Below are 15,357 nucleotides of genomic sequence, written 5' to 3' on the forward strand. Positions count from 1 at the left end.
GAAACACAAGGAAAAAATGATAAAATACACTTTCTCCAATTTCATCCCCTATAGTTTTAATATAAACATTGCTACTGTGCATAAAACCCACACATTTTATCTGCCTATTTGTCCTGGTATCACAACATTTTAATTATGTCCCTAATACAAAGTATGGTGACAATATATTATTTGGAAATGAAGGTGTATTTTTTCTATGGTGTTTTTTTTCCTCACTAATCTTACATGCACGAGCGGGAGCGCGCATGTGCACGCGCACAGCGGCAGCAGCACTGTTTGACTCATACAAGCGTCCTGAAGCCGTTAAGAGGCTCTAGCAGGATGTTTTTATAAGTCTGGTTGTCATTAAGTGGTTAAAAGGAAATACATAAGGCAGCCTCCATGTACATCTCGTTTCAGGTTCCCATTAACTCCCAAAAATCCTGGCACAATATAAAACTTAGTGGAACAGATTTTATCTTAATAAACTGATTCATTTATGGTTTTACTATCTGCACTATTAATGATTTGATATAAATGGTGGGGGAATTATAAGGAGCATCATCATTAACCCATGCCAGGAAGTACAGTACAATATCCAAACACAGACTAACAGACAAAACATATTTTGGCCATATCCTGGACACAAACTCAGTCACCAACTTCTTGGTTTATTGGCATGTATCCCTGTCATTGCTGACCCACTGTAAAGGTGGTCATACATTAACCGATTGCCACCCAACATGCCCAAAAGATAGATCCCTCTGCGATCAAAATCTATTCCTTTCACAAACTGAAAATTGATTTTCAGTAGATTTCAGCGTGACTCTATTAAAAATCTATTGAACTGTGCTGCAGAAGAAAGCAGCATAAGCTAGCCCCCTTGTTCCCCCAGAAAGTACCATCCTCCCAGGGTCCCAGAGCCGGCTCATGAGCCCCCAGGTCACCACCCAAATTAAGAGTGGTCTACCGGGGCTTTGTTTGGCTGCAGAGTACTTGCAGCGAAGCAAACTCACCTGTCCAACCTTCTTTTGTAGGTATCTTTCCATCTCCATCGTCATTGGCGCCTGTTCTCTCTGACACGGTGGAATATACACACTCACATAGCATGCTAACGAGTTATGAGGAACAGGCCCTGATGAGGATGAAGATGGAAAGAACAAACATACATATATCCAGGCACATCACCTCTAGTTAGGACATTAAATAAATTATTAGGTGGATGTGTGCTCCTAATCCATTGATAGGTTTGATGCAATGAATGTGTTTGCATGTCTGCACTATGCATGTTACAGGGCCAGAGTTAGGACACCTATGTTTACCTGGGTACTTCTACGCAGTATAGGTGACTAAGCATAAGAATGCATTCTTCTGTGAACTAAAACCCTGGCTTTTAATTTAGCTGTAGGGATAACAGTTGTGCCTGGATGAGTAAATCTGTGACTGCATTTGTTTGAACATTTGCATGTGAGAGTGTGAAGGGTTAATTGATTTTTGCTGTTTCTAGCCACACCCCCTTCAGCACCTCCCTTTCCCTAATAATTTATTTAATGTCCTAACTAGAGGCGATGTGCCTGGATATATGTATGTTTGTTCTTATCATTGACCCCTGTGGCTAGGGTCCAATTCGGTGCACTCCCTCCTTCCCCTGTATGTTTGTCAGCATGCAGACAGCTTATGCTGGTGTATGCGCATGGTGCACATGGACACATAACGTTAGCTCCCTTGTGCGATTGGTAAGATGCACTGTCTTTCCCAGGAGAGGAAGTTAGGATGTGTGCTCCTAATCCATTGATAGGTTTGATGCAATCAATGTGTTTGCATGTCTGCACTATGCATGTTACAGGGCCAGAGTTAGGACACCTATGTTTACCTGGGTACTTCTACGCAGTATAGGTGACTAAGCATAAGAATGCATTCTTCTGTGAACTAAAACCCTGGCTTTTAATTTAGCTGTAGGGATAACAGTTGTGCCTGGATGAGTAAATCTGTGACTGCATTTGTTTGAACATTTGCATGTGAGAGTGTGAAGGGTTAATTGATTTTTGCTGTTTCTAGCCACACCCCCTTCAGCACCTCCCTTTCCCTAATAATTTATTTAATGTCCTAACTAGAGGCGATGTGCCTGGATATATGTATGTTTGTTCTTATCATTGACCCCTGTGGCTAGGGTCCAATTCGGTGCACTCCCTCCTTCCCCTGTATGTTTGTCAGCATGCAGACAGCTTATGCTGGTGTATGCGCATGGTGCACATGGACACATAACGTTAGCTCCCTTGTGCGATTGGTAAGATGCACTGTCTTTCCCAGGAGAGGAAGTTAGGATGTGTGCTCCTAATCCATTGATAGGTTTGATGCAATCAATGTGTTTGCATGTCTGCACTATGCATGTTACAGGGCCAGAGTTAGGACACCTATGTTTACCTGGGTACTTCTACGCAGTATAGGTGACTAAGCATAAGAATGCATTCTTCTGTGAACTAAAACCCTGGCTTTTAATTTAGCTGTAGGGATAACAGTTGTGCCTGGATGAGTAAATCTGTGAATGCATTTGTTTGAACATTTGCATGTGAGAGTGCGAAGGGTTAATTGATTTTTGATGGAGATGGAAAGACACAGGAGGGAGAGCACTGGCTAGACAGGTGAGTTTGCACTTCTGAGATAAATCTAAATCAAAAAGAGGCCCCAGAGGACCACTATTACCTTGTGGCAGGGCCGGGTCGAGGCAGAGGTGAGAGAGGCTCCAGCCTCAGGGCGCAGTGTAGGAGGGGGCGCGCAACTCACTCAGCTATCATTCCCCTGCTTTGTTTTAAGCACAGAGAAATAAGAAAAGGGGATACATGGCAGTGTCTGCAAGCCAGATAACTAGAGCTTAGGGCCTTTTTCCACTAGACTGCGATTTGCGATTTGATTCTGATTGCAAATCTCAAGGTACATTAAACTAATGGAAACTGTAGCAGCAATCTCCATTAGTGCAATCCGATTGCGATGCGATTTTTGTCAAAGCGCAATCGCTGTCCTGCCGCGTTTTGTATGCTATTGAGCTGTACTATAATGAATATAGTAGCTCAATCGCAATTGCATGGTGGAAATTGAAACGCGATTGCGATCGTGATCGCAATCGCGATCGCATTTCATAGTGGAAAAGAGCCCTTAAGGTGTTGAGGCCCCTGAGGCGCCTCTTAGCCCAATAGCAATCAGTGTGTGATGGCTGGGGTGGGAGGGATGGAGGGTCACACTTTGGTGTCACAGCCTTGGGTGCTGGAGGACCTTGTCCCGGATCTGCCTTGTGAGCAAACGGGGGGGGGGGGGGGGGGGTTAGAGTGCATCAGCAGGCTCTGGGGCCCTGGTTGACCAAATCTGCTGGGGAAAATTATTTAAGTGTAAGGGCACCCTTAGTAAGCATCCAGGTACTAGATTATCTTTTCTGAGTTGTTCGCTGGAATCCAGATAAGCAAGAACTTCCAGCTCATGGGCTCAACCACTAGAAGACATTACTAGAGTCCACATGTTCAAACAGGTTTTGAAACTTAAGGACTTGTACGCATCATTGACTAGGTAGTAGGTGGGTAGCTATCTTGCCTTGCAGTGCAGGCAGGGATACCAGAAGTTTTTTACTCAATTCAATGTCATTTTCACATCTGAAATTGTTCAACCTGAGTTTACCAAAGGAAAATGTATGATACAATGTAGATATGTACTTACCAGATTACCTACGCTCAGCACTTGCTCAAACTGCTCAGTCATCGGATAGTGCTCCATTGCCATGAAGAGTGTATTGAGCACAATACAAATCGTGATACCAAGGTCTACAAAGGGATCCATGACTACAATCTTCATAAACTCTTTAAACGCCACCCATGGCTTGCAGCAATCCCAGATCAGGAACTTATGGGCAAACTTGTACCATCCAGGAGGACACTTCTGCTGGGCTTCCTCCAGTTCTGCAGTAAGATGAGAATGAAACCAACAGAAATAACAGCCTCTTAGAATATCAATCTGTGCAGTGGCTCTTAAAAGTAAAGCTATCAAGATAGAAATATGGAAGCTGTCATTAATATTAGGATTTTATATAGTAGACCAAGAGGAACCTAACAGCACTGTACTTCAAAACACTGTAAAGTACTGCATTAGCTTCTGAAATCAAAATGTAACTGCAGGTTATGGCTTCCATGTCTCTTAAATTCCAGACCTGTAATCCAATACTTCAGCACAATGGACAGAGCTTGTGTTTTAAAGTGTAGCCGAGGCAAACATCTGGTACCAAAACATCATACCTAAAAGATGGCAACCTCTGATCCTATAGAGCAGGGCTGCCCATTAGGTAGATCACGATCTACTGGTAGATCACAAAGGACTTATGGTAGATCCCGACCCCACTACATTTTCCATTCAGTATATATGTTACGGCCAGAACCCGAAGTGTGGCCACTTCGCGTTCTGGCCAGCCACTTCGGGTTCTGGTCGGCCAATGTGCGAAGGGGCCGCAGCGCAGCGGGCAATGTTAGAAATGTAATGTTTACACTTATTTTACGGCCGTCTCGCTGCGGCCAAATGTATTAAAAGTTGCTTAATTTAATTAAATATAGCCGGCGGCAATGTGATAGATGAAGCCGCCGGCTTTCGCACTGCCTCCTCCTCCTCTCCTCTTCCGCCCCCCCCCCCCCCCCCCGCCTCTCTCCTCTCCCTGTCTCCTATACGACATACGGAGCAGCCGGGCGGGGACACGCGTGTCCCCTAGAGTCGTTTGTCACGGCAGGGGAATCCTGCCGTTCCTGCAGAGCGGGTGCTGGCAGAAGCAATGTCTGCAGCCTCCCCGCTCTGCTCTCCTGCCGCGACGAACGACTCTCCCGGCGGCTCCGTATTGTATGGAAGGCAGGGAGAGGAGAGAGGCGGGGGGGGGGGGAGAGGAGGAGGAGGCAGTGCGAAAGCCGGCGGCTTCATCTATCACATTGCCGCCGGCTATATTTAATTAAATTAAGCAACTTTTACTACATTTGGCCGCAGCGAGATGGCTGTAAAATAAGTGTAAACATTACATTTCTCACATTGGCCGCTGCGCTGCGGCCACTTCGCACATTGGCCGGCCAGAACCCGAAGTGGCTGGCCAGAACGCGAAGTGGCCACACTTCGGGTTCTGGCCGTAACATATACAAGTGTGCTCCTAAAATTTAACATAGGTAGATCATTTTGACTTGCTAATTTTTTAAAGTAGCTCACGAGCTGAAAAAGTGTGGGCACCTCTGCTATAGAAGCTTCCCACGCCATCCTTCAGTCCCCCCTCATTGAGCGTGGACCCCCCCCAAACAAAACAGACAAGGGCTTGTTAGTAATCACGTCAGGGTAGTGCTCCTGTTTAGGCATGGAGCCACTCCTGCACTAGCGTCTCCATGCTACTGCTCATGCACGGCTGTGCTCACATGGGTGCAGCATGCCTACGTTAGTGCCAGAAGAGGAGCATGGCACCAATGTGCAAGAGGGCAATCCAACACCTACCAATTGCGAATTTTAATTGAAGTTTGTTAAACAGTTTCACACCATGGGAACCCGATTATATTTATTAAGGAGAAAAGGTGAACGGGACAGAATTGTACTGTAAGGAGGATTCCTGGCTAGAGAGGTAGCGGGACTGCCTATAAAAGCCCTGAAAGTGACATTGACCCTTATAACATTGGGTCCCAACCATTCTGTGAGTGCCCAGCTGATTGGGTGTGGTAGAAGTTCACCATTTTCACTTGCCTGTGGAGAAAAGAAGTAGTGGACTTATAGAAACATTCTAAGCAGATGGTAAATCCTTCAAGTACTAATCCAAAGTGGACTGTTCCCTACCTTAGTGCGCTATTGTGCTCTTTGTATGGATTTTAATAGTGCTATAGCAGAGCGCACCAACGTTTGCAGTATTTTGAAGACTACTGGGTTTTGTTTAGAACTGTCAGCACAATTCCTTTTGATTTGATCTTCCTGTTTCCCCCATGAAACCAACGATTGCCAACGATCTATTATTCAGGGTATTTGCAGCTAAACATTCAGGTTACTATCTCTCCTCTGTCTGTTCCCATTCATTGGGTTACTCTCTTCTGCTATTGCCACCTTTTACATGTCTTCCATTCATTTCAGATCCCAACCAGCATGTCTACAAGGACCCTGGCAAGAGGAGTAGGGCAGGCAGGGGCAGGATTATATATATATATATATATATATATATATATATATATATATATATATATATATATATATACCATCAGTATAGGTTAGCCAGGTATTGGTGCCCCCAGTACAGGTTAGCCCAGGCATGGGCAAACTTGGCCCTCCAGCTGTTAAGGAACTACAAGTCCCACAATGCATTGCAGGAGTCTGACAAACACAGTCATGACTCATAAAGGCAAATGCATTGTGGGACTTGTAGTTCCCTAACAGCTGGAGGGCCGAGTTTGCCCATGCCTGGGTTAGCCAGATATAGGTGCCCAGTATAGGTTAGCCAGGTATAGGTGCCCCCAGTATAGGTTAGCCAGGTATAGGTGCCCCCAGTATAGGTTATCCAGATATAGGTGCCCCAGTATAGGTTAGTCACGTATAGGTACCCCAGTATAAGCAGCCTGGGGGGATCAATGGACATGCACAATGTTGCGGAGGAGGCACAACTCCCCCTTCTCTCTCCTAGGCCCTCCCCTTCAGCACTCCCCCCTCCAGAATTAACAGGCAGGGAACACGGGACTCACCTTCAGGGTTCCAAGCGGCACAGCTCTGCATTCCGCCGGTCTTCTTAATCTGCAATGCCGCTCACTGTACTTCCGCCAATCAGGCTTCTCCTCCCATGCCCCCCCAGTTTGCTGTGCACTCTGTACAATACAGTAAGGGTCACCAGTGACTGCAGATTGGCTGGGGGGGGGGGGAGCTTCGCTAAGCACAGTCCGCACTGACCCAAATCTAAACCGGGATTTTATTTAAAAAATTTGGGTCCAAAAATCTATATACCATGTATATAAAAATATACATGGTATATACATTTTGAATATATGTATACATATACACATTGATAGACACAATTCATATTTTATCGATAATACAATTTTAATTAAGCTACCTGGAGCAGATTTATGAAATGGTAAAAAATAATTTTCATAATGAAAGAACCGGTTGCCTTGTATTAGAAGCATAGTTTGTCACAGCATTAGGGATGAGCAGAAATTACACCTATGCGTAATTACGCATTGTAATTTTCATTTACACATCGTAATCATAATGCGAAATTTTGGGGGAAAGTGTAATTAATTTTGTATGCAATTTTAAATATTCATAATTACGCATGAATTTACACGTAATTTACGCACCATTTTGTGCAAGTCAAAAAAAAAGAATATTTAAAAAGACCTTGTAGTTTTTTAGAAAATCAATGTTACAAATGTAAAGAAAAATGGTTCTTAAACTCAAAAAAATGACCACTTTTCTTTGCATTTTTTAATAATAATCTTTCTTAGACTTGTACCCACTGTCCTGCTTAACATATGTAGCAATTTTGGTAGCAATAGCATGTATGGGGGCTTTGGTATTCACCGCCAAATTTGGTACGAAATTATGCGTAAATTACTTGTAAATTCATGCGTAATTATGCATGCTTATACAAAGCCAATTGAATTAATTTGTAATTACGTATAGGTGTAAATGTGTAATTTCGCATGATCAAAATTAGCTGATTACGATCAGCACTGCACAGCATTTCTGACAGTAAGGGCTCGAACCCACAGGGGCGTTTTTGTGAGCGTTTAGGGAGTGCTTGAAAACACTAGCGTTTTCCCAAAATGCTCAGCTAATGTTAACGGATGGGGCAACTTCCACAGGAGCGTTTGCGATTTGGAAAATCGCAAGCGCAGGACGTGTAGCATTTTATTAGCGTCAGCGTTTCAATGTAAAGTATATCATCGCTGGCGTAATCGCTCATCAAAACCTGCGTGGAGCGATTTTGTTAGCGTTTTAAAGTTACTGCACACTGTAACAAAATTAGAATGAATTGAAAGGACCAATCAGACTTTAAAACGCTAATCGCTAATCGCTACACAACCGCTGGAAAATTGATACACTTTTTTAAAACGCTCATGAAATCGCTTACGAACTGCTCATACAAAACGCTAGCGCTTGCGATTAGCGATTGCGTTTTGCAGTGGGTTCCAGGCCTCAAGGTGCCGTCTGACTGAGTCCTTAGGCTTATTGATCAACATATTTTAATGACATTTTCTCAGTGCAGTTATTTATAACTAATGAGTCACCAGATTATGTACAATGTGTTGATCTGTTAGATACCTTCCCATTGCACAGACCTTCTATCATGGCTTCAGAAATAACACTAGTTGAACTCCCTGCTTTCTTTTGCAACCTTGGCTCCTCTAGATACATCTTGGAGTTCCTCTCCAGATCGGTCTTCACGGAGTCTGCCTACAAATAAAGAAGATATAAGTGCTTGCAGACACAAAGTAGTGTAGAACAGACTTATCATCATCATGTTCGTCTGTCATTGTCAACGATGACCAAGAACATCATATAGGGATGATGTCTTGATGACTTGCATGTGAATTGGATTATTGTGTGGGAAAGTTGTGCAGCTCATCAGGCTCACTCTCTTGTCCCAGTCCATCTTGGTCCAATGGTAATACATAGTCAAGACGACTGGAGATGAACTGGGATGTAGTGGATGACCAACAGTGTCCTGATGTGTCTCACTGTGCCCTATTTGCACTCCACAACTCTCAGATGGGTCCACCTTCCTGGCCGTTGAATCAGTCTGGTGATTTTCCCTGTGCAGTTGGCCAGATCTAACCTTCACATGCAAGGGTAGAAGGGTAGACATGCCCTAACTGATGTCATCACGCTACAAGGGCCGACCCCGGTGTGACAGCTTCCTCCACCTTCCTTGTGCATTTAAAAATGAGTGCTTCTCTGGCAGTCTGCAGGATATCTCCGCCGCCACCACTGCTTCAGTTTGCTGCATCTGCTTGCACCCATTGAGAAAGAACACTCTGTTGTTTGAAACGATGCCGTCTGTCTGGGTAATACTTGGCAGGGTTTGCCCCTTCACCATGCTGTGTTGAACTATCTGATATGCTTCATACTATTTGCATTTGATTATCCCAAGGACTTTTCACATGCAATGTGCCTACAAATGGATATTTGACTCAGATTGCCCATAAATGTTGCATCTCTATAGGCATAGAGGTTAAGATTTTCTCCTGATCTTTGCATATGTTTGTATTCAAATGTGGACATTGCTGTATTTATGTACCTGTACTTTATATTGTATTTTATACACGATTTTGATTGTATAGTCCATCTGACTGATTGTGTAGTCTGTGTTATATCTTTTGTACAATATACTGCCTTTTTGCAACCACAATTGCATGGTGTGCGTATCTCATGGTATACAGTATATATGTGGTTCATTGTTATTTATGATGCAGCACCCAGAATCATTTTAATTGATTACTATTGAACTCATAAATTTGAGGTGTGCCTCCTCACTTGTCTTTTTCCTAGACATGCCCTAACTCACAGAGGAGTAAAACCTTTTGGCTACCCTCACCTGGTTTTGCGGGCCAGTCGAAGCTGTTGCCCAGGGTTGGGCAGCTGTTGCCTGCAAGACAGCGATCAGGAGCTAAAGGTGAGAGCTGAATGGCAGGTGAGGACCAAAGTGGATGAACTACTCCAAAGACCACAACTTGTCCCACCCCTTCCCCATCAGAGGCACTACCTCTATCTGATGAGGTAGAGAACAGGCGTATTAGTTATGTATAAACATATTTAAAACACTTTCAGACACAATGAGGTTGATTCACTAAATGTAACACGCCCAGCAGTGCGGGATACGCCATGCTTGGTCCTCTGAAGTGCCACGCGATGTCCTGTAGTGTGAATGTGATAATTCACTTTCGCGGCCCCTACTACATTAATTATATGTTTTGAGGTAGTGCTGTGACATACATCACAGGCACCCTTGTTACCTCTCTGCGCAACTGAGGTCCCCGAAATCCGAAAATATTAGACTGGGATGCCTCCCTCTGTCCCACCTGACACTGCTTTTCCACCCAGTTTTTTCCCCTTTGTGCCCTTGTGCACTCACTTCCGATAAGAAAGCGAGCATGTATTCAGTGCACAAGCGCTAGGCATGTACATGACAACTATGCATCATAAACGAGCATTTACAGTAGTGGGTGTGATAGCGCCGACCTAGAATCAGGTCTAAGGTCAGCAACATTTGAAGGAGGAACCCATTTTCTTATACGGACAGCTGCTGAACAGGACCAGGGAGGACCATGAAAGCATGCCGGGCTGATTCTGCGGGAGGTGAGTATTAAGAAAATATGTTTACTTCACAGTTGTTTATTTGTTATTTTTTATTCATGAGGACTTTAACTCCCTCAAGATAATTTCTTGTCATGTGATCACATTTTTCAAACATGAGTTTTTGTTGCAGAAACTTCATTCACATGAAGGTTGCAATTTGACACTCTAATGCAGAGTTCCCCAACCCTGTCCTCAAGGCCCACCAACAGTACTGTTTATTCTGGCGTATAAGACTACTTTTTAACCCTTGAAAATCTTCTGAAAAGTAAGGGGTCGTCTTATCCGGCAGGTACCATTGATGCCGTGGGATACGCCCTATCCTGTTACCACCTCTCAGATCTCTCTGCTGAGGACTGTAGTGAAGCGGTGCAGGCGCACATGTGCGAGATCTGAGAGGCAGAGAAGGTGGTAAATGGGATACAACGGTGGGCCAGAGAGTGAAAGAGGCCTGTTTTATGGGCACATCGCAATCTATTCTTCCATACCGCTCTGATAAACAGGGAAACAGGGATAGCTAACTAATCCGCTTAAGGAGAGGAAGAGTTGACCAATCCAAGCAGTCAATCACCTGTATATTGTTATATACTGGGTACCACATACAGTACAGCACAAGTATCTGTTTATACATAGCACCAATATGTTTTTTATTTTATTTTTTTATTTGGTGCGCTTTGGTAAAGGGGAAGTCTTATACGGCGAGTATATCCCAAACTCTATATTTTAACTTGAAAAGTTGGGGGGTCGTCTTGTACACACAGTCGTCTTATACGCCGGAATGTACAGTTCATGTTTTGCAGGAAACCACAAACATGCACAGGTGAGGTTATTATTAGTGTCTCAGCAGAGCTGATTAACTACCTCTGTGGATGTATACAAAACATGCACTGTTGGTGGGCCCTGAGGACAGGGTTGGGGAACACTGCGTCTAATGACTAAGCCGTTAGATGATATTTGCAGACCGGTGCATGGAGTTTATTGTATGCCCACTTAGTTTCCAAATGTATTATAACTTCACATCCTAATACAAACGTCTGCTAAAATAAATGGCTGTCCTAGGTTTAAAAATCAGAACTTTCCCAGCCATTTCTTGGAAAGCTGTGTTCTGCAGAGACTGGAGAAGAGGTTCAGGCAGATTATTAGTATTAGGCTCAGGAAGCATTGATGTACTCACGTCGTCATCCAGCGAAGCGACTCTCTCTATCACAACCCGCGGGATCACCCTCCCATTGCAGTCCATCCTTTCTGTGTCATCTTCTGATAGATCAGGCTCTGGTGGAGGTTTTCTCTTCTCCCCATTGACCAGCCCAACAGAGGCTACACTGGATTTCTGGAAAACATGACAGCCAATGTACAGTGACTATAACATCAAGACAAGACAAGACAAGACAAATAACATTTATATCACGCTTTTCTCCTGGCGGACTCAAAGCACCAGAGCTGCAGCCACTAGGGCATGCTCTATAGGCAGTAGCAGTGTTATGCTGGATACACACCATGAGTTTCCGCGTCTAATGCGTCCGTCGATACGCGTCGATTCGATTATTTCCGAGCATTTCCGAATGCATTTCGATGATTTTTAGGTCGATTGCCATGTAAAGTATGGCAAATCGACCTACCGATCCATCGAAGCTTGAATCGGACATGTCGGAAATAATCGAATCGATGCATATCGATGGACGCATTGAACGCGGAAACGCATGGTGTGTATCCAGCATTAGGAAGACTTGCCTAAGGTCTCCTACTGAATAGGTGCTGGCTTACTGAACAGGCAGAGCCGAGATTCGAACCCTGGACTCCTGTGTCAGAGGCAGAGCCCTTAACCATGACACCTTCCAGCCACTGCTGGATGGTCAATATTAAATATCATATAACGTTTCTTTAATAAAAATGTGTGAAGAAACTGCAGTAAATCAGTACCTGTATCTGGAATTACACAATAGTTGTTGTTATACCTAATTTAGTTAATTATGTACTTCCTGTACAGCGAATGAAGGAAAAAAGGGCTCCGCCATAGGCACCTAATCTAAAAGCCGTGATTTGTGGCAAAAAAAGGGAAATTAGGGCGAATATCGGCACCCACTATCGAGCGCAACAATTTACCTTCTTTGCCGCAAATCACGGCTTTTGTAATTGCCTCGATTTGCGACAAAGGAGGTCAATTTTGCTGCCTGATAGAATCATAGGCGTTGTGGCATGTGGAAATGAAAATGGTGGCATTGCATAGCAGGGTGCCTCCGGGCGCTGAAATTTACCTTCTTTGCCGCAAATCACGGGCGCCCAAATTTACTCTGTTTGCCGCAAATTGCAGCTCTGCGGGGGGGGGGGGGGGGGGAGAGAGGTAAGATTTAGGCACCGGACAGGGGCTAGACTTTGGTGCCACCAGGTGGTGGGGTTTAGGATTAAGTTAAGTGCCATCGAGGGGGATGTGTGTTAGGGTTGGGCACCACCGGAGGGGTTAGGTGCCACCGGGGGTGGGTGGGTTAGAGTTTGGCATCAGTAGTGGTGGGTTCTGTGTGAGAGTAGGGTTAGGTTTAGCCATAATAAAGTATCAATAAAGATTTCTGATATTTTACTATCAGATTCCAATAGTAGAATACAGCTAATTTTAGCAATATTCTACTAGCGACAATCCCCTATGACCTTTTTTTAGGCACCTATTTTTCATGTAGTTATTTATTACATTTGCCATCAAAGTAATAATTATATTGGGGGTTTTCTTTTGGGACAATCTAGGCTCTCTTTGGGTAATATTTTTTGCCAAATTGTTCAATTTATTAGGCATTTTACGGGGGAAAAATAGGTGTACATGCACAAAATACAGGTTTTAATTTTTCACCCTCTCTAATCCTCACATGACAAGGGGCACAGTTATAAAAGACCTCAAAATATATTATTTAGCTCATCTCAATTAAAATGACACCACATATGCCATATTGCATCACGAGTTCAGCATGTAGCGTATCCTTATCGCCAGCTTGTGCATCTGTAGCAACTGAATGCAATTACCAGGGTGCGCAGTTTGGGGACCTCAGTGCTGTTTAGATACATTGCTAGGAAACAGGAACAGCATGGAATATAGGGATACTCTATATTCCATACTGACCAGATCATTGCATGCTGTCTATAACCTGTAAACATGGTTTCCAAGTTCAATAAAAGTGATTGCACAAAATGATATCAGGTGATGCAACCCATCAGTGCTCACAGAAGTCTTGCATAACAGTTTTGGGGTAGTACTGATGTTCCATCACCGGTATTCACCAATACATTTAAAATACAATAATGTAATACTACTAAATCAACAAATGATAAAAAAATGGTCTTTGTTGCATTCATTTTCAGAGAATTATGCACTATTCTTGGAATCCTTCAGTTGTGATTGTTATTTTGGCTCTTCCTAGTTTGTCAGCGGACTACAGCTCTTCCTAGGGAAAAGCAAGGTGTCTCTAGACAAACTGGCAAAATGTGCCCTATAACTGCATTATAATTTTATCCCAGGCCTTTGTCTCAGATGGACATAGCTGGAAGGATTCCACATAGAGCCTCCTAGGAGGCATCTGTAAATTGAGTTTAAGTGTACCTGAGACGAGAAGCATCTCAGGTTCCATACTTACCTGGGGCTTCCTTAAGCCCCACGTTACGGCCGCTCGTCCCTCGGCGTCTCCCCAGGTGGCTCCATTCCCCGGCAATTCAGCACAAAAGCCTGGTTGAGTCGCACTTTGTCATGCATGCGCGGCCCAACCAGGCACTCTCCCCATTGCACTCCTGTCCCTGGGAGCAATCTGTGCCTTGTATGCAGAACTTGTATGTTGGTCTCCGTTGAGGAAAACAATCAGCTTGGCTTCTAGTGGGGACCTAGCCCAATGGTATTAAGCCTCAGTGCAACACCTGATCTTAAATCAAAATCTACATCTTCAACAAAGTCATTAAAACTAATGAATAAAGGCAATGATGGTTATTATCCTTTTAAGTCATGATCCAATCTTCTGGATACAGGTTTAAATACGCATACTAGTGCTTGATTGTTTTTATGTCCCTCTGAACCAGGTTTTCACAAAGAAACATCTTCAAGGGGCTTTGCATCCATAAAACTGAAGTAGTGTCTCAATAAATCAGAAGTAGTGTGTGTGAATTCATCATAAGTTCTGTGTGCTGGAGTATAAATACAATAGGAGAACCATCATCCATAAATCAGAGGTTCTTAGCTTCAGTAAATCACGGGCACTGACCCTGTACGTCAATAAATTAGAGGAGCACAGCTTGGCCATAAATAAAGCTAACACTTCATAAATCCCGCAGTAAGCAATGCGTGTCCATAAATCACATGTATGGTAAATGTATAAATTCTAGGTATAGTTTAAGAATACATCAGTATGTCAGGCATAATGTATGCTTCAACAAAAGCTTTATACCAGTGACAAACTTGGAAGATACCAGTAAACTTAACTTTTTTATTGTCTCTTGTGAGAGTTGAAACAATACATTTATTCACAAAACTATTTGATTGGTATTAGCATATTAAAATTAGCTTGTGATAGACATACATACAGCCCACATTGTCCTATTAGCCCTGCCATGTACAAATTAATTGCAGATCTTGGTAGGGTTGCTATCAGAATCTATAAGAACTATTGGTGCTCCTCTCCCGCTTTCTTACACTTTCTTTACCTGCTCCGCTGCTGGGCAAATTCATCCTGCTGTCTGCAGCCTCTGTACAGCAGAACTCTGCTCCTTAAACTCCAGGTGTATGTCACGGGACACGCATCAGGAGCTGCATGGAGTAAAGAAAAGCAGAATGGACCCAACCAGCACTGGAGCAGGTAAACATCTGCTGCCCTACTCTGCTAATTAATGGAAGTGTGTGTGTGTGTGTGTGTGTGTGTGTGTGTGTGTGTGTGTGTGTGTGTGTGTGTGTGTGTGTGTGTGTGTGTGTGTGTGTATTGAGGGATGGGATGCTACACTGCCCACACTTGCCAAGGTGGTGGTGGGGTGGGGGTTATGCAGCCCAAACTCATCTTGAAGGAGCGGAGATTTGCTGACCACATA

At 43.8% G+C, this 15,357-nt stretch overlaps 1 protein-coding gene across 2 annotated transcripts in view; it reads right to left on the reverse strand.

Annotated features, from left to right (window-relative positions):
* Positions 1-15,357, reverse strand: part of SCN4A (sodium voltage-gated channel alpha subunit 4) — a 177,954-nt gene that overhangs the window by 60,156 nt on the left and 102,441 nt on the right. For both annotated transcript variants that reach the window (XM_068263066.1, XM_068263065.1), the window contains exons 11-13: positions 11,483-11,638; positions 8,295-8,409; positions 3,685-3,923 (exon numbers count right to left, since the gene is read on the reverse strand). In XM_068263066.1, the coding sequence (XP_068119167.1) occupies positions 3,685-3,923; positions 8,295-8,409; positions 11,483-11,638 (510 nt within the window). The remainder of the gene's footprint in view (positions 1-3,684; positions 3,924-8,294; positions 8,410-11,482; positions 11,639-15,357) is intronic.

The sequence above is a fragment of the Hyperolius riggenbachi genome, chromosome 12 (assembly GCF_040937935.1).
Source record: "Hyperolius riggenbachi isolate aHypRig1 chromosome 12, aHypRig1.pri, whole genome shotgun sequence".
In the NCBI taxonomy this organism is placed as follows: domain Eukaryota; kingdom Metazoa; phylum Chordata; class Amphibia; order Anura; family Hyperoliidae; genus Hyperolius; species Hyperolius riggenbachi.